The sequence below is a fragment of the Cavia porcellus genome, unplaced genomic scaffold (genome assembly GCF_034190915.1).
Source record: "Cavia porcellus strain 051 isolate PalLab524CR breed Dunkin Hartley unplaced genomic scaffold, mCavPor4.1 scaffold_2, whole genome shotgun sequence".
NCBI lineage: Eukaryota > Metazoa > Chordata > Mammalia > Rodentia > Caviidae > Cavia > Cavia porcellus.
In genome coordinates, this window is record NW_026947485.1 from 50,346,095 (window position 1) to 50,371,430 (window position 25,336).

Sequence of the window (25,336 nt, forward strand, 5' to 3'; positions counted from 1 at the left end):
AAGCAACCCACAGGAGAAACTTTGTTCTGCCTTCTCATCATATCTATTTTATGGCAGAAATAGGTTATGCCTATAAAGAAGATTTATACTCCTTCATAGTTCCAAACAGAATGTTGGCTCTAACCAAATGATGAAGGCTAATAACAACAATGTGCTATGTTTTTGGCCAAGCTTAAAATGGTTGGCAAGATCACTTCTCAACATGTGCAACATTTAAATTAGAAAGGCATGGAACAACATTTCACATCCTACTTGTCAAGAGAAAAATAAATGGAAGAGGGCAGATCCCTATCCACAAATATGCAGAAATCAATTAGAATAACTGTAGTTCACAAATCAGAGAACACGCTCTGCCCATGCGCAACAACTTGGCTCTTATTAGCTAAGCCATGTTCTATGCAAGCTCGTGTGCGCCCTGCCTCGAACTTCCTTCCCAGATTCTCAATCACCTTGACTGAAGTACAGTACTTACAAAGATTGTGGAAGCAACTTTTTGAAATCTATTTATGATAATCTAGTTCCTTACGGACAATTCAAGAGCATATAAGCCAGGAAACACAAAAAAGAGCAGAGGAGGGTGTCTTTTATATGAGCAGTGTCTACTCGTGTGGTACTGCAGCTTACCTGTGAGGGAAAGTTGCGGAAGAGGCTTGGCCCATCAGAGGCTGCCCCAGGGAACTGCTAGAGTTTCTTTTGTTTAAGTTTTATAGTTCTATAATAATTTAGCTGGGTGTGGTGCTACACGCCTGTAATCTCTGAACTGTAGAAGGCTGAGGCAGAAAGATTGCAACTTGAGGCACAGTCTGGGTAACTTAGTGACTTACAGAGAACTTGTCTCAAAATAAAAGGAAATTGAAAAGGTCTAGGGAGGTAGCTTAGTGCAAAGGCTGTGAGTTGAATCTCTAAGAACACATCACACACACACACACACAAACACAAACTATATTAATTTGAGTGAAAATTACTCAAAGATATCCTTATAATAGATGTTAATGCCAAGGAATTAATTCATAGTCTTTAGGAATTTTCAATGCTAACAACATCACAAATCATGCAAATCATCTGTAAAAATATAGGAAAAAACAAATTGTGAAAGAACAGAAAATTAAATTATAGCACAATAAGATGATGACTATCAAGTTTCTCCAAAAAAGTGCACAGTAGAAGATAACATGGAAAATGTTCATGATGTATCGCTAGATGGAAAAAATTACCATATATTGCAGATTATTTTGATAATATATATACTCATTAGAAACATTAGAAGGTCACAGACTGAATGTTAACTATGCCACAATATTTGATTTTATGCAAGAATAAGAATTTCTTTCATGCTGTGCTTTCCAAATTTTCTATACTAAGCACTTTTTTTTTCAATATATGTGTGTATGTGTATATGTGCAATGTAATGCAAACCTATTTTCTTTCCTATTTTTCAATACTAAAAACTGAACCCAGGGTCTTCACACTGAGTTACATTCCCCGTCATTTAAAAAATTTTATTTTGAAGCAGCCTCACTAAATTGCTAAGTTTCCCAGGCTAGACTCAAACTTGCGATCCTCCCGCCTCAGCTTCCTAGAGTATTGGACTTTTAGACACATAACATCATGCCTGGTTCACACATCTGTTTTCAGAACCACATCAAAAACACAAAAATGTCCTGCTGTGGCAGCACAGGCCTATAACCCCCACCACTCAGGAGTGCCAGGCAGATGAACTGCAAGTTTAAAGCCAGCCTGTGCGATTCAATGAGATCCTGTTTCAAAATTAAAAATTTATAAAAGCTACTGCGATAGTTTAGTGTAGGAGAGCATCTGCCTAGCCTGGGCAAGACCCTGGTTCAATCGTCAGTACCATACATATACACATAAAAAAGAGATAGACAAAACATCAAGGATAAGCAGACAGCAATTTTTACATGTCTATGAGTGGCTTTGACAAAAGACTCTAAACCCAGGAAACCTGTTTCTAAAAAACCAGTAAAGTGTTTAGAGCACAAAACTAGTGCCATTTGAAGAGGCTTTATATTTTGAATTTCAATATTACCTACAGTCTGGACTCACTAAGGCACACAAGCAGAACACAGTAAGACAGAAGCAACTGAGACTGTGTCCTTCAGGCCGTGCTGTGGTGGAAGGAAGTGTCCATCACCACGGTTCCCGGCCTCTTGTCTGCCATCTGCTGCCGGGCGCTGCTACTTGGGATCATACTCTGATACACAGCTATGTGACTCTGGACATTTTATTTAAAACCACTGAATCTCAGTTTTTCTATCTACAAAAAAAGAGCAACAAAATCATACATTTTGTTGATTCTAAATTTTAAAGATTAAACAATATATGAAAAACATTCACATAATAACTGGTGCAAAATATTCACTGAACAAAAGCTATTTTTGCTGACAAAAACGAAATTTTCCCATATCCACGTGAATTTGTGTTTGCCCTACAGACAACTGAGTCAGTTTCTAGGTAACATCTTATCACAGGAGAACAGCTGAGAAAAACTGACTGCAAGGGGTCACCAACCAACCAACATGGATACAAGCAAAATGCAAAGCTTACTGGGCAAAGTAAACACCATGTCCGTAGCATCACTCAGGGATCCTCATCAGAAGAACCTGCTTCTTTCTGGTTTGCTTGTCACTTCATCACTTACTTTGTTTCATTTGAAAAATATGCAGGCACCCACACAATATAATTCAAGGAAAGACATAAGAGCGTGCAAAGTGTGCCCAAAGATGCACACATGAGAGTATGCAGTGCCCAAGGACACACACATGAGAGTATGCAGAGTGTGCCGTAAGACAGACACGGGAGCACCCAAAATTTACCTCAGAATTAGTATGAATCAGGTTAGGTCCCTACCTTGAAGCTCCATAGTCTTTGTGGGATTGGGGGGAGCAAGAGGGCGCACAGGCAGCGACACAATAAAATTCAACACGATGACTGCCTTGGTAAGAACACTAAGTACTCATTTAGGTCTAAGGAGGCAAGTGCAGGGCACTGTGTCTAAGAAGGCATCACAGAAAAAGGAAGATATGAGTCAGCCTGATTAAATAAATCCGAATTTACCATATGAAGATAGTGGGCACACTTCAGAGCAGGAGTAAGGTCAGGCAGTGGCTCCAAAGCAAAGGGCATAGAATGGTTATCATTTGGTGAAACGGGAGTACTATTATGATAGCAACTGCCAACACGAGTGAAGCAGTAGCACATGCCAAGCATTACCTCTGACTCTTCAAGGCAACTGATATTATTATCCGTATTTCCCAGATGGGAAAACGGAGGCTTGGGTGGTTAAGCAGTTTGCCTGCATGTGGAAGGACTTGCAGTGGAACTCAAGATTTCTGATATACTTTGAGGAAAGAAAACCGAAAAAGTAGGGTGTAAAAGGCCTCCTATGACATGTTCCATGGTGCCCATTTTATCTTGAGTAACTCTACGGTTTTCATACTTTTAGGTGTAAAATATCTTGTTCAGATACTTAGAATATGTGAAATTGATAAAAGTGGGGGGTACTGGAAGGCACAAGAGAGATCTGAGAAATCCCCAGGAAAAGCAGCTTAGCAATGTGAAGGTAACCAGAACAATCTGAAAGACCTGTACAACATCCCTGAGAATTGGCCTGAGGGCAGGAGGTTCCAGGTCTGGACTCTGAGAAAGAAGCTAGAAAAAATAACACACACAGGTGTTCCAGGCCAGAGGCCAGAGCCAAGCTGTGTGAAACCAGAAGATCTTGAGCTCTGAGCAGGCCAAGATCTTGAGCTCTGAGCAGGCCAGGAGAGGGATCCTCTTAGAACCAATGTAAGAGGGTGAGAAGAAAAGGAAAGAACATGGGAGGAGAGTACCCAGAGTTTAACAGGAACACGGAAAGACATCGTGGAGCTGTGATAGCATATGACACAAAAAATGGTCAGGGGCTAGGATTATGGCTCACTATACATGTGCTCAGCATGGGCAAGGCCCTGGGCTCAATCTCCAGTTTGGGTACCCAATTGCACACACACACACACACACACACACACACACGCACACACGCACACACACACACTCTTGTATACACATGCACACACAAAAGTAGGGGGCCAGTCACAGACCAAATGCTGAAGCGAGATGAAATAGGATGGAGTCTGAGAAGAGGCCAGAGGCCCTGGTGCCCTGGGAGGGAGTAACCTTGGTAGGGATGATCCATCTTGGCAGCTGTATTTTTTTACTAAAGAAACTTAGAAACTTTCTATTTCCGAGAAATGTGGCTTAAAACTGGTTTCTGTTCATTTCCTTTGGGTCGTATTTCTACAATACATTCTCATTACTCTTACCCCAAAAAAGTTCTGGAACAAAATATGACTCAATTCAAAGAAACTTATATTGAAATATTATTTCTCAAATGTGCCATTGATATACAATATCACAGAAAACCTGGCAGAGTATTTTGAATTTCTGCATCCATGCTTCAAGCATTTTTTAGTGCTAAAACTCACTACACATTGTTTCCTAAATTGGATTAAAAAGCAATTTTATACTCTGTCAGTCAGCTTTACCAAGATATAAAAGGAGAACTGCTTTAGTGCTTGCACAAAATAGAATTTCCATCACTATTAGAATGTCCCGTAAATACTCCATTAGCATATGCAATCACACTATTTTCCTCCGTAAACCTCTTGAAATTCCCATGAAATTAATTTCTTGATTAACATTAGATAAGCTTTTTTTCTAAAAAATAAATTTTTAATGGGAATGCATTTCTGTTAAAAACATTCTTAATTCTTTCCTCCTTATTTTACCATGGCTTTTGAGACCGCTAGACTTATAATGTAAACCCCAAGTATCTTTTAGTTTAGCTTCCCACCTAAATATTGTGATCATCCCAGGCCCGGAGGTCCTGTTGATAAAATAAGTATGGTTAGGCTCCTTCCCTCACGCCCGCATGGACTGCCTGCAGTGCCTTCTGTTGCCCTCTGGGTGGACCTAGTGACAAGAACACAGGGTTCAATGGTGATTTCTGAGAAAAAGTGGATGGTGTGAAGGTAACAAGAACAAGCTGAAAGGCCTGCACGATATCTCCGGAGGATGGCCCAAGAGCAGTCAGGGCTCAGTTTGCTGAACATTGCCCTGATTCCCCAGCCCTTTCCTCACTTCTCAGAGTGGCTGTGGGGCCTCCTGTTTGCTGAGGGGCTTGGACACTTTGAGCAGTGGTAGTCGGTCAGAGTCATCTGTTATTTTCAAAACTGTATGCAGACTTGCTCTAGGGTGCTGGGTGCTGTGGTCTGGATCTTTTTTTTTTTTTTTTTTTTTTTTTTTTTTGGTACCGAGGATCGAACTCATGACCACGCGCTTGCAAGGCAGGCGCTTATGCTGCTGAGCTAAATCCCCAGTCCCCTATGGTCTGGATCTTAAATGTCCCTCAAAGGCCTACATATTGGGCCAGGAATATAACACAGCAGTGTAAGTGCCTGCCTGGCAAGCTTAAGGCCCTGAGTTCAATTCCTGGTATCAAAAAAAAAAAAAAAAAGGCCTACATATTAAAAGTTTGGTCCCTAGCCTATGACACTGGGGGACAATGGAGCTTTTAAGTGGTAGGGAGAATTACAGAAGAAAGGGAGGTCACTGGGGCTGTGCCCATGGAAGGAATATCATCAGGATGCTGCCCCTTCCTGTCTTCCTCTGCTTCCTGGCTACCATGACGGGGGCAGCTTTCTCCTCCATGTGTTCTTGCCATGCTGTGCTACCACAGGTCCAAGGCCACAGACCAAGGGATTGTGGACTGACACACCCTAAACTGTGAGCCAAAATAAATATTTCTTCTTCACAAAGTTATATTATCACAGTAATGAAAAGCAATGTCTCAGTGTTACAACATTGAGCTATTGAACTTTTCATTTTAAGTTCAACCAGAGAGGTTTTACTTTGTTAACTTATTAAAGTTTAATAAAAGTCTGCATTAGCAGTGAGAAAAAAAGTTTTTGTAGAAGCAAAAGCTAAAACACTGCGAGTGATCTAAGCCCGAGCTGGCCAGTGCTGGTGGAGCAGTAGACCTGGGACTTGGGAGCCCTTCTTGATGGTACTGATGACGTCAGACTTTCCTAGCAGCTGGGCTCAATTCTGGGGACCACTATTCCCAAGGTTCTCAGAGTAAAGTGATTTGGGCATTCTGTATATAGTCAGACTACTACTATGTACTTGTAAGAGAATGTTTGTAACAGCAAGGCACAGGATCTGGCTTCTGGGAATTGCGGAGCAGCCAGGTTATCTACCAAAGGTCTGAGTGTGAGCTGGCTGCTTCCTTCTATGGACCCTGCAGCATGCTGCCTCTCACAGGGGTAATGACTAGACACTCCTTCTGTGTGTGGACTGTGCTGTGACCATCATCCAGTGACTGACACATGGTATGTGCTCATGGAGTGGAACAGAATGCATTACTGGCATGAAAAAAGACTCTCCTTCAGAACTGGACACCTAAAAAAACACTGTGGCTGATGGGTAGCTGCAGGAAAGGTACCTCCTCCGTGATGAAGTAAAGTTGGGGGGATGCTTCCTGGTTATCCTGCTAGGGTAGAGCATACTTATTAAACAAAAGCAGTTCAAACATGCTGTGGTTGACAGGAGCCCTAGCAAGGTGTGTAAAGGAAAGGAAAAAAAAGTATTCTGCTTCTGGGAACATAAGAGCTTTTCTCTCTGATTATGACAATGAAACCAAGACAGAAAGCACAGGGGTACAGAACAGAAAGGACTGATGAGCCCCTCAGACTCAGAGACCCCAAAACTGCAAATCTTGATTTGAAAGAAGCATCTGATGACTTTCCAATAGGTCTAAAATCTCCTCAGTGATTCTGGGTGCTAGAAGCCCTGCTAGATAGGAGAGCCTTATTCCAACAGCCTAACTCCAGTTGGTAGAAGCATCCCTCAGAATGAAACAAATAACTGCTTATTTTTTCATAAGCGTATGAAGAAAGCATTAGAGAAGAGTCAAAACTCAAACTGGAAACATTTTTCCACAGACACCAGTAACAGTGGGTCTAGGGTGTGTGTATGAGACAATTAAAGTTGCCCTAATCTGCTTACTCAGGGAAATTTGCATTACATCACAGAAAGACAAGGGTGGCTTCAGTCTCCAGGACAGGAGCTAATATAATACTATGGCTTGCATCTGAAACATCCCCCAAAGCCTCAAGTGTTCAGGCGTGGTCCCCTGCTTGGCAGTACTAGGAATGATGGAAAGTTTTAGAGGAAGGGCCCAGTGGGAGATTTTTAGGTTACCGGAGGCACGCCCTTGAAGGGTAAGTTGGGACCCTGGCCCCTTTCTTTTTCTTTTTTCACATCCTGCTACAAAGGGAATACTTTTGCCTCATGCTGCTGCCATGATATGCTGCCTCACCATAGCCCAAATGCACTGGGGCGGCCGATCATGGACTGAACCTCCAAATCTATGATCTCAAACAAATTTTTCTTTATAAGCTGCTCATTTTAGATACTTGTTAGAAGCACAGGAGGCTGACAAACACAAAGAATGCTTCAGTAATGAAGGGGAAATGAAGGCAGAAAAGGCAGAAGTGTTTCATGAGGCAACCTCATCATGCCTAGGAAAGACTCACAGGTATGTTCTACCTGGGGAGGTACAGATAGACAAGGTGAAAAGGAAGGGGATTCAGCGTGGGGAAATCTCATCCCTGACAGAAGTGCTGTGCTGGGATGGAGGGCAGGTGGACAGGGTGGCAAGGAGCAGGATGGCCTTAGGTACAAAACAAAAATACAAACAAGTAACTTTTAATCAGCCACCAACAAGGGACTTACTAAGTGGGTATAAACTGCTAAATTCCAGAGGACCGAAGCTATAGCCAGAACATGCTGCAGTCACCCCTCAACTCTGGAGAACTGAAGGAACCCCAAGATTATTTCTCAAGATCGGAGGCACTCTGATGGCACTGTGCCATTCTCTGCTTGTTTTTCCCAGGCTAAAGTGGCGCAATATGTACCTTTTACTGTGCTTCCATGCAGTTACGATTTCCACCAAGGCTGAAAGCACAGAAACAGAGCTGAAGGCAGAACAAAAAAGCCGACAAAGCAGGCAGCATGTACTGCAAATGTGCTGGATGAGGACTAAGATGTCATTCTGTTCATCATCAGCCCGATGAAGTCATTACTTTTAATGAATTTTCTAGTAATGATAGGCATTTTACACAATGGGCCTGGTAATTTAAAAAGAATGACTATGAATATCTAACAATGTGGCAAGGAAATAAAATTAAAAGAACAAAACTCTATCTGTATTTGACAAGTTTGTAATTGTTTGCGGTTCTTTTTTCTTTTTTAAGCAAACTGCTCAATGAGGGTCATGAAATGATGAAGAGGGTGCCCGCTGATGGGAGCATAAATTGCTGCACCTTTCTGTTAGCAATTTGACAATAAATATCAAGAACCTTATACTGCTTCCACTGGTGACTCAGTAAATCTTAATCTATGCCTAGAAGTTCACTACAGAAGTTTACCTGTAGGGTAAACCTGATGTTGGCAGTGCTATTCAAGAGATAAAATCAATTTCTTCAAGAAATGGTGTTGAGAAAATTGGTATCCACTTAGAATAAAAAATTTGAACCTTTATATCACACACAACGCAACTCAAAATTCATTACAGACTTAAGAATAAGACCTGAATCTATATAACTCTTGGAAGAAATCATAGGGTAAAATCTTAACATTGATCTTGGCAATGATTTTTTACTACTTTCTTATTACTGGAACACAATACCTGACCCTCATGACTTAAAGGAAGACACGTTTATTGGGGCTCATTTTTTTTTTTTTTTTTAGTAGCTTCAGTCCACAGTTCCATGGCTCATGGCAGGAGAAGTATGAATGGATCTGAAGGAGGAAAGCTGCCTGTGTCATGGCAGCCAGGAAGCAGAGAGCTGGCAGGTGGCAGGAAGGGGGCAGACAGTTCCACCAGATCATGCCTCCAGCGACTGCCTCTTCCAACAGGACCCACCTCCTAACAACCAGTCAGCTGTATCACCCTCTGATTCAATCACCATCCAAGAGCCCTGCCTGTGAGTGCATGAGGACTCAGAGACAATCTTGATATAGACCATAACAGACACCAAAAGAACAAGTAACAGAAATAAAAGAGACTAACAGGATTGTATCAAACTTTAAGGCTTTTGTGTAATAAAGAACAACAGGGTGAAACAACAAATCAAAACCACAATAGGATTGTACTACACGTATGTTAGGATCGCCACTATGAGAAAACAGCAAGTGTTGCCAGGAAAATTAGAATTCTTGTGCACTGTGTGTGGGTATGTAAAATGCTGGGGTCACAAATGAAAGCTGTGTGGAAGTTCTCAAAAACAAAAGAGGAACTACTGTTACGATTCAGCCATTCTGTTTCTGGATGTTCATCCAAAAGTAGTGAGAACAGGGTCTTCAAGAGATATTTGCATTATTGGGTTTACTGCAACACTATTCACAATAGCTGAGGGGTAAAAACAACCTTACTGTCCGTGGGCGAATGAATAAAAAAAAAAGTGTGGTATATTTATACAATGGAATATTATTTGCCCTTATAAAAGAAGGAAACCTTGGCGTATGCGATTACATGGATAAAACTTGAAGACATTATAGTAAGTGAAATAAGTCAGTCACAATGCTACATGGTTTCTATTCTATGAGGTGTCTAAAGTGGTCCCATGATATGAAGCAAATGTTAGAACAGTAGCTGCCAGAGGCTGGGGGAAGGAGGAATCGGGGACTTGCTGTTCCATGGGATTGGAGTTGTAATCACATAGAATTTAGCCTCTGTATTTATTTATTTATTTTTGTTACCATCAAGGAGTTAATGTAACATTCTCTAAACCCAAATGTGTTTCCTCACAGGAAGGCCTTACAGTACCAAGAGAACATAAACAGTAGTTAACTCAGATCTAGTAAAATAATGCCTGATAGAAATGCCTTCTCCACCTCACCAGTGTAGATCACAAAATTATTAAGAGCATGGAAGTGAAAAACCAAAAATCATATTTGTAGGGAGAAAAAATAAATCCAGTAAACTATAATACAAAGATGAAGGTATGTAACTGAGATGAGGGTAGACCTGCATTTGCCCAGCATCATGAGTGAAATTTTTCTTTAAAAAAAAAAAAGGAAAATAATCCTTTTAAAGGAAGTTTGTTTGAATCTCATTACATAGGGGGACATTCCTTTAATGGATTAGAGATTTCTTCATTTTTCTTGACTTGTCTTCTCAGTTCTTAAAAACCACTAGGTGATTATTAAAATACAAAAACCTTCAACTATTCTCAAGAAAAGGAAAACAGCAAGTACATAATCAATGCTCGGAGAGGGGCACTAATTCTGATGATGAGGAGAGAAGAAGGCTCTCGGGTGTTGGGTGGATAAAGGGGGTAAAGGACGGGCAGTGTTTCTGTAGAGAGAGCAAAGAGGGAAGGAGGGGAGCATGTTTCTGAAATGAACAGACATTAGAAGGAGCTGGGGAAATGAAAAACAAGTTGGGACAGATTAGCAAGGGTCATGAGGAAGCTCCTAAGGAGTTTACATGTTCATCTGTGGGAGCTGGGACACAGCTGCAGCCTTTTGGCAGGGGAGTAACAAATCTGATTTGTAATGCTGAGTCTACGTGCCTGCTTCCTCCTTACTAATCTGCTGCAATCTAAACCTTCACAAATCCGAGTGTTTACCATCCCACTCCCTACTTCAAAGCTGCCCTTCAGAATAGAGACCTCTGGCTTTTTACTGTTTTTATTTACTGCCCTGTGTTGTGGTGAGTTGAGGAGCAGCACTAACCTTCCATGCCTCACGCTGGCTGGCAGGTGAAGTTTCCAAGAGCCACCCTCCTGGAGTAAATAACCAATAGTTACCATTGAATGGTGAAATACTACTAACACACCTTGCTTAATGGGCTATCAGATGAAACAATGCTAGAAATTTATGGGAGGCAGTTCTCAGATATTCTGTGTGGTGTATTTTTCTCCTTCTAAATAGACTATAATTAGTGGAATAGCAAGTACATACTAAAAGTATCTGAGGTGGGCCACTCACAACAAGAAGTCAGGGAAGTGTTTAATATTCTTAACAAGTCCATATTTTGAATTGTCCATAGGAATGGAATGGTTTGAGAAGCAATATGCCTATCATTTGAAGGCTTGAGGCTTAGCATCTGGTACCATTTGAGAGGCAGTGGAGGTGATATTTAAGGGCAGATAACCCAGAATCAGTTTAGTCTATCTTTTATTTGACAAAAGGATCGAATGCAGGTTACTTATCCTCTCCAAACCCTCAGTGCACTCTATGTAATAGGGATAATAACATGATACACCTCACAATGTTCTTATGAAAAATAACAGACTATACGTATACTTCAGTATAGAGATCAATAAAATTAATTATCACAGTATCAGAGTCAATCTTAGGATGGGAAGGTGACATATATGGTCTGTAAGGCCTCTTCTTACACTGTGTCCAAGAATTTATATCCTTCATTGATGTCTTATGCAAACTGAGTATTCCTAGACAGGCATCAATTTGTGTGCGTGTGTATTTGCTAAAGTATTATCAAGTAATTCAACAAACAGAGGTCCTATGTAAAAGATGCTTACAGCACCCTATCTGTAGCACATATGTATCAGAGTTTTGTGGTTCTGAACAATGAGACCAGTGACCTAGAGGAACCTTTTCCCATGGAAATGTACCTGGATGACGAGATTTCCTGCTCAGCACAATCAACAACAAAGCTAAGTGGTGGGGAAACAGTTTACCTTGTGACCTTACCTCCTATATTTCAAGATTAGAAAATGGAGTAAAATCAATCTTATCATCATGTATTGTATACAAGCACTGAAATGCCTCACTGTATCCCGTAAGCACATATAATTACCAGTACTGTGTATCAATTTAAAAATATAAATAAAAATATTTGAAATGTTTCTACTTTCAGAATAATTCTACTTTCCAGGAATAGAACTGACTAGATCAAATTCTTCCAAGGCAGAAGAAACCATTTCTGAGGGCTTCCATAATCTTCTAGAGTTTCAAGCATTCCAGACCATTATCACAGAATTAATGAATACTTCAACCAAAATAGCTAACAAACAAGAATTGTACAGAGTTTCTACCTTTTACCTCAGGGTTATAAGGCTCTGGTCCAGCTACTAGGAAGAATTGAGACTGTTAATTTGAGGGGCCCCTCGTATTTAAGTCTGCACATACTATCAGTTATTATCCACTAGAGTGAAGGTAGATAAACACATCCTTATGTAAACATAGCACTGTGCACCAGTCTTTAATTCTCTGTTAAGTGAAAAATGACTGTGAGTAAACCTCAAGAATTGCTATATATTAGATCATTTATCTCTGTCACTCCAGACATCAAAAAAACATAGTAGGCAACTCCATAAACCTCCTCACACACACATCTCACTCCTTAGCTGTAATACTGCAACAACACAACAAAGCCCTTTTGTCATTTTTTACCAGTGAATCTTCATCAGACATTTTGCAAAGGAAGTTAAGTCTTGTATACCTAATATGAACTGCAGCAAGAGTTTCTTAGAGGTTAAAATATGTTTAGTATCAAGAAACAGAAACTGGCTCTCAGCTTCCTATCTATCACGGAACAGGTACTCAAACACGGGTAAACTCTAAACATATATCTACTTCCTAAACAAAAGATCATAGAAATATCCTCTGCTTGAATCTGATTCCCTAAAAATCCATTTCAGAAAAATAAAATACAGATAGTGCTTATAAGTTGAAGAATTATATGGTTAGTAACTAAGACAAATATTTTCTACTATACATATATTTATTAAAATAGCGATCACACATCAAAATACTACTAATGTTGAAGTTTCCCTTATTATTTTCTTGCCAATGGCAACAAACCACCATTTACTTATAAAAACAGGGAATGTTACATTTGCTAGTACTTTTTACTAGTTTTATTCACAAGGTTTATTTTCTGAGTTTGATCTATATAAGACTATAACTGATATGACATTCCTATCAAATGGATGAAGTCATTGGATGGATCTCTCTTTCTCTTTCTCTCTTTGTTTCTGTCTCTCTCTCTCATTTATTTAGCCAGTTTCAGGCTTCCTGATCTGGCCTGCCTAAAAGAGGTCTATGGATTTATGTGAAGTCTGACCATTAGCCCCAAGGTCTCTTGAGTGTAGCTTTTACTTTAAACAGGCTTAATAACTATAAACTCTGCATGGCCTCCACATTTGTTGGTTGCAGGTTTTTGTTTTTTTTTTTTTTTTTTGACTGGGAATACTGGAGACATGACATTGTGGTCAATGAACGCTTTCTCTGTTACTGTAACGAGCTCCTGGGGGATTCCACAGACTCACTTTTGGCACGTGAGGATTGAATTCCACAGCTCTATGAATGGCCTCTACCGCATTCATCTCTGCGGTGCTCAACCCCCGCCGAGATGCAGCCTCTGGAGAGAATCTGAAAAGCAGAAAGACAAACACCATCCAGTTGGGACCACTGCCTAGGCATCAACCCAGCAAAGCATCTACACATCAAGGGCCCATAAAACCAAGGCGAGCCAATGGCATGAGCTCTCCAAACTTCCACTGCATGGACCTCTGAGTGACCCATCAGACCGAGGCCAACAGAAACCCCAGCAGAAGCAGAAAGCGTGCTTGCATCTAATCATGGCAGGAACTAAATTCAGCTGTCAAGTCTTTCTGTCTAAGTAGCTAATCTAAATTTTCTATGAGGTACCTGCTTAGGTAGGGGCAAGGGAGAGGACTGACAAGGGCGGATAGTGTAGGAAAAAGAGAAAACTAAGTTACGAAAGAGCGCACTTGGTTAAAAACCGAACTGGGGAGAATTTTACAGGAGGTCCCAACCCAATGTCAGTGCTGCGGTGGAGGGTTAAGTTGCTGCAGCGTCAGCAGCCGGCCAGCCTGTTTGGGGCTGTACCGGCAGGGGGTGTGCGTGCCCAAACTGCGGGCGAGACACCTGCCTAAGTGAATGAAAAAAACCAGACCATGCAATCTCTTTCTCACCTCACACCCAGGGCTAACTCCAGAGCTGTGCTTGGCAGGCAGACACCACAGGGGAAGCTGTGACAACCCTGGCCCTGCCCTCCCAAGCTGGAGTCGCTGTGTAGGGAGAAAAGATGTTGCAGTAGGTACTGGCGATCTACAGGATAAAAAAGAATGAAAGAAAATTACTTCGGTCTTGAACTGCACACACACTTAACAGCAAACCTGTCTGACACAGCAGAGGGTGTTTTCCTATTCTCTGCTTTTCAGTGTTACAGAGGGGCTGTGTCAGGGAAATGTAAGCATTTATAAACTCAAAAACAGTTAAGCCATCTGTACTCTTTTACAGTACCTAACAGTCATCCTTGAGTGTTTATGGAAATTCTATATGCCACAGTCACCTGGCTGAACAAAACAGGCAAATGTCCCACTGAGATGCCATCTCAAAGGAGGTAGAACTTGAGTGGGGAGCTAATCTGGAAGTACTAAGGCAGAGAATGGGAGGAAACCATTCCCTCTGCCACACTATATTACCCAGTTCCAGACGGCTAAAGGAAGAGGACTGTGCAAAAAACGAATGAAGACAGCACTTGTGTAAGTCCTAAGCAGGCCTCGTGGTATTTACTGTCTGGCACACACAAAAAAAGTCACCTCAGGCATGGAATGTCATACAACGCCTTCTTTAGGGGCCCACATACCCCTACAGTACTGGGGAATACACATTTCCTCCTTCTAGTAGTGAAAGAAAAGATCAGCAGGTTTTGGAAAATGCATGCTCATAAGCAGGGGTCTCATAGGCTGAGAGAAACTTCCAGAGAAAGCCCTCAGAGTGAACACGTCTCCTCAAGTCTGCTCAGGCATTTAGTCCCACACAGGTTATTACTCACTTACTTGTCAGAAACAGCTCTTGCTTTGAGCAAGGCAGCTGTGTAGCATATTGTTGCCGACTTTGGTAAGCTTATATCTGTTAGGGAAAAAGAAAGCAGGAACTCTGTAAGTTTGTAGTGAAAGAGTAATGATGATTTTTAATACATGAGCAGTTTAATTATGTAAGTGAAATAAAGTATAAATTAGGAATATTTTAATGCATACATTACATAAGAACTTTAGCTTTTCCTTACTGTATCAAAGTGGTATGTGAAACTCAGGGTAATTCTTATTTTTGTGACTAATTCATGTTTAAAATTCACCACACTGACTCTTCAGTAATCATTTTCCATTTTAAAACACACATTTTCAAGTGATGTATTTAAGCAGAGAAGATCTATAAAAATATGTTTAGGTACTACACTAATATCTACGATATGAAAGTTAAATAGGACTAGTTTTAAAAAATAATTCGACAGGGATATAAAACTGAGTTTAAAAAGCCCTAAATTTAAAATGCTCTACACAGTTAAATAAATTATTTTTAGCAGTCAAATTTAAATTAAATTTCCTTTAAATTTCAAGAATTAAACCAGGCATGAGGCACATATTTGTAATTCCAGTGATTGGAAGATCCCAAGTTTGAAGTTCGCCTTGGTGAGACAGTGTCTCAAAGCTAAATAACTAACCAACTAAGGCTGGGGAGGCAATCCAATGTGAAAGCCCTAGGTTCATTCCCCGGTATCACCAAATATGTATATATATTTTTTCTAAAAAGTTTATATGTAGTTTTTAAAAGTTACTGTTAAAAATATAAAAGTCAAAGTCAATGATCTATACACATACATAATTTTCAAGGATATATATGTATATATGAAATCTTTAGGAAAGAAAACAATGTTCACTAAAATCTATGATAAATTCCTTTTCACATGAAGTCTAATTTGTTAACCAAAAAATGTTTCTTTCAGTTTTATGGAAAATTTCAAAAGGAGCAGGGGAAGGTGTGAGATTCAGATGACTTTGCACAGGTACCCGATACAATTCAGAGTAGATAAACTCAGAGAAGGGAGTCCCTTTGGGGGAGACATTTGCATGTAAATTATAATTCCATTCTTTCCAGCTTAAGATGAGTTAGTATTTCCTTAACACTTTTAACCAAATGTCTAGTACAACACAGGAATACATTCTGAATTTGGAACACGTAAAAATGTGCCACTCCTAGGTGCTACAAAATTCCCTCTAGAGTAGAGTAACTTTTTTTTAAAGATTTTTTTGTCTTTTTCTTTTTTATCGGTATCCAGAGATTGAAGTCATGACCACACACTTCCAAGGCAGGTGCTTATGCCACTGAGTAAATCCTCAACCCCATTTTTAAAATTCTTTTATTTTTTACCAGTACCAGGGATTGAACTCACGACTGCCTGCTTGCAAGACAGGTGCTTATGCCGCTGAGCTAAATCCCCAGCCTCAAGAGTAGAGTAACTTTTTAGCACCTTGGCATGCCCCTGAAAGTTTCTTTGTAGGGCTGTTTTCAACTTAGAAAGGACTGTACTGCATAGGACTGAAAAGTTCTATGAAATAGCTGTAAAAGACAGTAATTTCCCTAACAAAAACCAACCTCAACAAATATTTACCATCAATTCCAGCCTGAGAATTTTTTCTTTGAGGGAAATTTTCATGATACTAATAAATAATTATAGAAAGCAATAAAGCTGAGAACTGAGACCAGATCTTACGCTTAACTACATAATCACTTGAAGGTGTCAGCACAGAACATGTCAGAACTGAAAAGAAAAGTGGTCTTTGTAGCGTAGGTCTCATAAACTATATTCAAGCATATACCTACTACACCACCATATGCCTACTACAGAATTGTGTTTATCACCATGAAGGAAAGAACTAGACCTAGAGATTTGTGTTGTTATTCTCCTAACATCCAAACAGTAGCTTTCTAGCATAAGAAATTCCTGCCCCATAATGGGAAGAACTGTGTTTTCCTTTGTTATCGTGCATTTGGTGATCAGCAACAAGGCGTGCTGCGGTGGTCACCTCTAACCTGTCAACTGTCTTGATACGTCAGGAACTGCACATGGGCAAACTACCAGTCACAACAATACTCCAAGGAAACAACGATCTTTGCTCCGGAGATCACAGGACTAAAAAGCATCCTGCATCTCTAGTTAGGATCAAATGTGCATCATCTGACCACAAAACTCTAGCTTGTGAGAAGGGTATTCCCCAGTTTGTGAACATGCATATCCTATAAAAGCCACTTCTAAATCCTGAGAAGATGGTCCTTTAGGGTGAAGTGTCGCTTCATCTGGCAATCTGCTAGCACAGTGTAATAAAGTTCTTTTCAATTACTCACTTGCCTCCGAAGTGCCCCTGCATAGAGCAGAGAACATGTCAAGCTTTTTTGTGGAAACGACACCAGGTCAGAACTGAAAAGAAAAGTGGTCTTTGTAGCGTAGGTCTCATAAACTATATTCAAGCATATACCTACTACACCACCATATGCCTACTACAGAATTGTGTTTATCACCATGAAGGAAAGAATCTTCGACCTAGAGATTTGTGTTGTTATTCTCCTAACATCCAAACAGTAGCTTTCTAGCATAAGAAATTGACACAGGGACCAATTATCTTGTTTCTAGGTCTATCTGATAATCATTATTAGAAGCATAAAACTGTGGCTAGCACACATTCAGGCTTTTTGAAAGTTTATATTTTTTAAAGTTTATCTAAGCCTTGTTTCCATATCTCCTGGTTCCTTCTGAGTCAAGTTAGCAGCTTTTGTGGAGTGGGGACCAATTAAAAAGGAGCTGAGTCTCAAAACAATGATCATAATCACTTGAAGGTGTCAGCACAAGGAAGCACCTCACCTGATAAAGCCAAAACCTTTTGTTAAGGACTTAGCTTCTCAATAAGAGAGATCAAATGGTATTTTGATAATTACTTCCAATTAAAAACGACATTTTCAGCCAACTGGAAATCTAGGAGAAGAACTGAGGTGTTTCAGCAAAGAACTAGAGATGCCAAATCAAAGGAGATCTTTAATTTAGAACCATGCTGTCCTCTCTCATTCCCATACACAGGACATTCACAGTTAGAAAACTGCAATCGGAATCAGCAACACTATAACTGTCGCATATTTTCTCCATTTAAATCTTTGCCCCTAGTCCTTTACTGTGTGTAAATTAACAGGCACATATGCATGGACAAAAGTTCAAAAGTAAACAAGCAAAACATATATTTTAAACAATACAAATGCAGAAATTGCAGCTCTATGAAAACTCCCCATTCCTCCACAGTAGCATGTTCATGACAGCTATTATCTTTTATGCTAGATTGTTACTCTGTTACTTAGTGGACAAGTTTAAAACAAGTTAAATATTCTTGCATATCTTGTGTATTTAGATATTTTCAATGATTTTTTGGTAACTCTGTAAAAGAAAAAATGTAATTAACTGCAATTTGTGTCTAGGAAGTTAACCACTCTGAAGAAACTGACACTAATTTTCCTTCATAAACAGCATCTTTTTCAAATAAGGTCTGGGTTTATAACTTTCATTTTTAAAAATGGTGCTTGCCCTTTCACAGAGAAGTTTGACATATATAAATTGAAAACCTTTACACTTTGCCTACTCAGCAATTCTTCTCCTAAACGTATTCTAAGGAAATAATCATGAATATGCACAAAAGTTGCTCATTACATTCTTCCTAATGATTGAAAACTGGAAATAGCCTACATGGGTTAACAGGCAATGGGTTAAAGTCCTGCACTTTCAGTATGCAATTAAATGTAGTCATTATATTACATGTGGACACAACTGAATGATCTGGTGGGAAAGTACACATATAAATAAGTAAGTTTATTAAAACTGTGAATATTCATTTCAGAAGCATTTATATAAAAAGAGATAAAAAGATCAGACTAAGAATATACTAAGTATTAGTACTGGTTTTCTGGTTGGTAAGATTACAGCCAATTTTTTCTACTACTTATTTCCAAAGCTTCCATGATAAACATATAACAACTAAATTTTTAAAGGATAACAGTGATGCTAGAGGGAAGTAGTATGTTCTGAAAAATATCTGAAGCATGTTCATGAGCAAAATGCATTGGTGGAGTCAGACACGGGGTAGCACAAAACATCAAGTGCTGTCAGCCTGTAACCCTATCAGACATAAGAATCTTTAAATACCCTAGTGAAAGTGTGCTGCTTTTGCAATTTGTCTGATACAGGAATTCACCTCATTAACATGTTTTGATCTGATAACAGCCTAACATCCAAACCAGATGTAGAAACTTCTATTTTGTCTCATTTTGTTAAAAGCCCATATACCCATTAGGAGAAAATTATTATAAGCTGCTTTCCCCATGTGCCCTACATCTTTCATTCCTACTTCTCTAAAAATTACTGCCTATTATAAATTTAAACTTATTATTTTGCTATAATTATGGGCTCACAAGAATTTGTCAAAAAAGTCTTGGGAATGCTTCCCTTACCTTCCTGCAAAGATGACATCTTATAAAACTATAGAATAATAAAAGGAATAAGAACTGACATTGTTATTATAGACCTTCTTCATTTTCACTGTTGATACATGTGTTCAAGTGTGTAGGTCTAAAGTGATTGTATTGCATATTTAGATTTATGTAACCACCAAGATACAAGACCGTTCCATCACCACAGAGAAGCTCCCCTGAGCCACCCCTTCCTATCTGTCCCTCCCTGTCCTTCCTCACACATGTCCCCTTGTGACACTACCAGCCCACTATTATTTCATACTTTTATCACTAGGAAAATGGATCAAACAATATGATGAAGAAAATGGCTATCCAGTAAGGATAACAAAGGTAATATCAGAAATTCTGAACAAAGAAAAACAGCAAACCACTTGCTGCCCAACATTGCCTGTAATTTGTTCAGATATTTTATTTTGAAGAAGACCTACAAAAATCATTCTAAATAAAACATCTAGTTTTGTATGGACAGACCATAAATCTGCAGTACCATTATGCCTTTTGTTAAGGAGCATTTAGCTATCACTACCCAAAAGTCCTTTTAAGAAACAGAAGCTAGAAGCCAGGTGTAGTGGTGCATGGCTATAATCCCAGCACTTTGGAGGCTGAGGTAGAAGGATCGCTGCAAATTCAAGGCCAGCTTGGGCTACATATTGAGTCAAGCCCAGCCTGAACTCAAAAGAAAGAATTACAATTTGAGTTAAAATGAAAATGCAGTTCAGTGGTAGAATGTGTGCTCATCAGGGCAAGGACTTAGGTTTAATCCTGGCACTAAAAGACAAAAAGTGAGAAAAAGAAAAGAATTAGAATTCAAGGAGGAAATAGGAAAGAAATGACATGTCATATAATTTTATTACTCACTGCAGAAATAAGGAATGCTAAGTGTTTTTCACTTAATGTTGGACTGCAGGAATTTGTTCACTTTTCCTTCTACTTCTTTGCCATCTTATGTTCATACAAGTCCTTTTCTGAAAGGGGAAGAAATTTCTCCAAATGTGTTAGGCATGCAAAATCAAGCCACTATGAAAGCTTTTCATTATAAGCTATAATCCTGATGTCATACAAATGGAATCAGAATATGAACTCTTTTGCGTCTGGCTTCTTTCACCCAGCATGATACTGAGATGCACGCATGGAGCAGCATGGAGCATTACATCATTCTTTTTCATTGCTGAGCACTATTTCACTAGTTGTTTATTTACTTTTTATGGATGTTTGGATCATTCTCCAGGTTTAAGTTATCATGGATATGGTTGCTGTGGTAGTTTTGCATAATAACCTTTTAAAATCTCATTTCTTTTGGATACGTAACTGGAAATAGACTTGCTGGACCAGAGACAGATGTTTACTGGAAACTGCTTAGTAGTGTCTCAACGTGGTTGCATGAAATCTACAAACCTAATGTTTAACAATGGAGATATGGAAAATGGTTATTTTTGGGCTGGATGGCAGTTGCTGGCTAAAGGGTATGAGGCAACCTTCTGAGGTAGTGGAAAGTTCATTTCATTTTAGGTTGATATACATATATGTATATATACATATGTATATACATTTATATACATAAATATCATTATTGCTGTCTTCCATAACAAAACAGAATCAGATTATTTCTTATGTCAGTCTTCCAAACATTAAGACAGCTAAAATATCTCCTGTATACTAGTATTTTCCAAGATAAATACCCAGTTCCTCAATAAACATATTCTTCAGAACTTCTTACCTATTTTTGTTAATGGGCAATGGGTAATTTTAAAAAGTGAGAATTAGAAATGAAACTCCTCCAAAGACATGATCAGTACAGAGCTCAGGGGAAATGCGTAGTCTTAAGGAAGTGAGGCCACTACGCCATCCTGAACACCAGCTAGGATAGCCCTGGTTGGAGCAGCTGGGGCTCCTTATTTGCTCCCATAACTGTATGGTCAACAAACCTCAGATTCTATTCAAATTGGCTTCAGCCCAAGGTAGTTATTTTCTCCATCACATAGGCCATGGAAATTTTGTGAAATTTTGAAAACCTAGAAGCAAGACTTCAGTTTGATTTCATTAAATTTCAAATTTTAATGTTACCTTTCTGTTTCTGCTCCTGCCCCCTTTTTTGCTCCATCCGTACGCATCATAAGCATCCCTTTCCCTATGTGGTCTTTACTATTGGCAAAATCACTGCTAACATTTATTGAGGACTTACTAAGTGAAAAGCACTGATGGTAAATCATTTAAATGCCCTATCTTACTTAATCCACAGAACAACCCTCTCAAGACCTGTTTGGGGAAAATGAGGCACAAGATCATTAAGTAATATGCTGATATCACATGACTAAAATAAATAAAAGCCACCTCTAGCACAACATGATTTATATGTGGGTCACATCCAGTGTCTGATTTTTTATAAAAATTGACAAAATCAATTTCAAGAAGAAAACACAGGAAAAGGATTCTAGAGATCACCATCAATTTGCAGTTGTCTGCAATGATATATATGCAACCATTTGTTAATTAGATATAGATGGCTACACTGTTCCAGGTTACCTAAAAGGATAACATTAAAACACTATCAAATGTTTTATTTATTTTTATTTTTTATGTTTTTTCATTTTTATCGGTACCAGGGATCAAACTCACGACCGCCTGCTTGCAAGGCAGGTGCTTATGCCGCTGAGCTAAATCCCCAGCCCCAAAATGTTTTATTTAGATAAAGATATAAATAATTCTATGGCATTCCTCCAATGTAGAAAAAGCAAGGGGAAAATGGTCATTTATTTATTTATTCTTAAAATGAATATTTAAAGTAATACAATAAACATTTAAATGCTATTGTATAGATCACAAATATTTTCATATCCACAATCTCATTTCATTTATTTAGCAATTCTTCAGTATACCCATGTTGTATTTTCAATCACTTCTTCCTTAATTGATTGTTCATAAGTGACAATCAATTTGTAGAATTTTTCTGGGTTTCACTTATTCGCTGAAATTTCAAAAAAATTCAGAAGTACTAAAGGAAACTAAATAAAAATGATTCGTTAGACCTTCTTATGGCACCAACACAGCATTTTCTGTTCCACATGACTAAATAAGATAGATGCCAAGAGTTGGACCAGGCCCAAGAGCGCCAAGGTCACTCTCCCAAAAATCTTTTTGAGATAAAGAAACATAAGCCTAGAGGAGCTAAATGATATTCATACGAACAATAACTGATCACCAGCAGGCCTGACCTGTTCCCCCAAGTCCTATCGCCAGCCACCAGTGTCAGGTACGATTCTTGTTTTTATTTCCCCATCACCATTTTTTGTTTGTTTTCCTCATGATTCTCTTACATTTTCTTCATAATTTTTCTCAGAAATAGCTTAAACACACAAATCTCAAGACTTTTCTTGCTTCTGGACGTTAGCCTCCCTACACACCAGCTTACACACACACACACTTCACTGACATTCTACTCTTTGCACACACTCTCCTCGTTTCCATTTCCTGTGCATCTTTCTCCATTCATAGTAATTATAGTTTCATCTTTTAGCAGCTCCCATTCTTCCTGCACCATTTCCCACCTTAAAAATATTTTAAAATATTAAAATATCTCCATCCTGGGTGGGGTAATCTGTGCCTGAAAGTGCCAGTTACCTCAGGAGCTAAAGTGGGAGAACTGCAAGTCTGAAGCATCCTGGGGACCTCAGTGATCTCTCATCTCAAAAGTAAACACAAAAACTTGATATCCTATCTCAGACAGTGTCAGCACAAAGCAAATTACGTTTAGTAAATCTCCATTATGAGGTCACATTGTTTTCTGAATTAATAAAAGGACATAGCTTTAGGTTTTTGTTATTTGTGTTTGCTTTTGTACTCACAAACAAGTATATGCCCAATGTTTTGCTATTTTTATCTGTTATTAGTCTCCTTTGCTTAAGGTTCTGTTAATTAAGAAATGCTGGGTATTACTCTGATGCATTGCCTACTCTAGTAGTTACTAAAGTTTCAGTAAAGCATCCATTTATCAAAGGCGTAGAGCAAATGAAGCTTGGAAACCTATCTATGTAAACATTCACATTCTGCACTCCACTCTCTCAAATTTAATCTTTAATGTATATATGTACACTCTCCCTGTTCCCAAACTCCCTTTTTCTTACATCATTGCTATGACCCAGCAGAACTAGGTAGGTGTTGATGAGCTACAAGAGCTCCACAGCCTCTTCACTGTCTCGTAAGTCATGCTCACTGGAAATATGATGTGAGGGTTATGGTTGGTGTACATCAGCCTCAACTTTCTGTGTTAAAAGATCATCAGAATATAAATGAGATTAAATACGTATAGTCATTAAACAAAATCTGTACTGGGATTCCCACCTATTGTTTAAAGAAGAAAAACCAAATTCTACTAATTCTTTTATACTAGTGTTTGGAAAACTTTACCTCATGCCCACTCCCCTTAGGGTACAACAGAATAGCACTTTACTACAATGTCTGAAATCACTTTTCATGGGCACCATTCTGTCGCATTCCTGAGAGCATCTATGTTTATTTCTCAACCACCTCAAGCCAACCAAGGGCAAAATGTGAACCTATCACATTACTCCTACGCTCCTCGGTCCCTCTCTCTATGCTCTGCTGAAAGTTGGAGCTCTCCTCTGCAGAAAGTGCTGCGAGGTCTCTCTGAGGCCTTTACAATAAATTCCAACACGCTGGAGATCTGGCCCTACCTAACTCACCCTACTAATCTCCCAGCCTTTCCTGCGTCCCTCCTCTATCCCTCTGCTTTGTGGTTTATAGAGAGCTCTTTACATAAGCCATGTCAGTCATGTCCCTGGACCTGGTTATGTTCTCTCTGGCTCAGGTACCTTCTTTGTCTGGCTCTTCTCAGATACCACCTCCTCCAGGAAAGTTTTCCCTACTCACCTTGCTTCCTTCCAGTTTGGTTCAAAGTCTGCAACAGTCCTTACTATTTACAGCAATTGTTTGATCCCTTATTTTCCTTTTTCCTGGTACAACTTAGAAGTAAAAGCTGTATTTCTTCATTACCCTGTACCCTCAACCCAAAACAATGCCTAGGATATACTTGGTAGCTAGTATTAGTCAAATTAAATACTAAATTCATATACTATAATATCAAATCTCTTGACATCAGTTTCCCTAGATCCAGAAACATTTAATTTAATTTAATTTAGCTTTTAGAAGCTAACATCGTATAGTGTGGAGGACTGTTTTAAGGGATCAGAAATATACTATTTCTCAACATGTGGCTACTACTGCATTTATGTTTGCTGGTAGAGTTCCAGCACAATGCATGAGATTGCCCTAGCACTCTATTCCAGATGTCTATTTGCAACAGCAGTGGATGAAAAAATGGGGCAGACATTTTTAAAAAGTAAAAGCAAAACTGAAGTTGAAGAAAAGTAGAAATCTTTGGCTAGAGATAAGGAAGGCAAGCCATGTTTCTCCTGGCTCCTTAATGACCGTTGATTGGAATGATGTTGCTGAAAGAAAAGGTCATCGTAGGAGGAATGACTTGAATTTTCAAAAGTCAGAAATGGCTCATAATAGCAAATACTCAATGCAGTAATTCTGACGCAAAAACTCATGGGGCAAAACTTTAGCTAGGATAAAACAATTTTCCATGATAATGTTTTTTACTTTACTTTTGTTCATCTGCCAATAATAGCAATCAAGATGTGGTTTTAAATGGATCATTAATATTCTATCCAAAAAGTAGGTTGACTGAGGGTTAATTCTTGTAATTATTATTCTGAAATATTTTCAAGAGTCACATCCAGCAGATAAATAAATTCCAAACTACCTAACAATGAGGACACTCTGTTCTACTGACATCTCCACCCACCAACTCACTCCCTGAATCACAGATGTTCCCTTGTATATATGGGTTACAGAGGCAGAGAACACGAGACACTCTCAAAGATGTTCCTTCTCTACACTA

General features: G+C 39.1%; 1 protein-coding gene across 11 annotated transcripts in view; it reads right to left on the reverse strand.

The window, feature by feature from the left end:
• Nucleotides 1–25,336, reverse strand: part of St7 (suppression of tumorigenicity 7) — a 276,254-nt gene that overhangs the window by 23,546 nt on the left and 227,372 nt on the right. For all 11 annotated transcript variants that reach the window (XM_063241742.1, XM_023567295.1, XM_063241726.1 and 8 more), the window contains 2 exons: nt 14,904–14,976; nt 13,365–13,467 (listed from right to left, as the gene is read on the reverse strand). In XM_063241742.1, the coding sequence (XP_063097812.1) occupies nt 13,365–13,467; nt 14,904–14,976 (176 nt within the window). The remainder of the gene's footprint in view (nt 1–13,364; nt 13,468–14,903; nt 14,977–25,336) is intronic.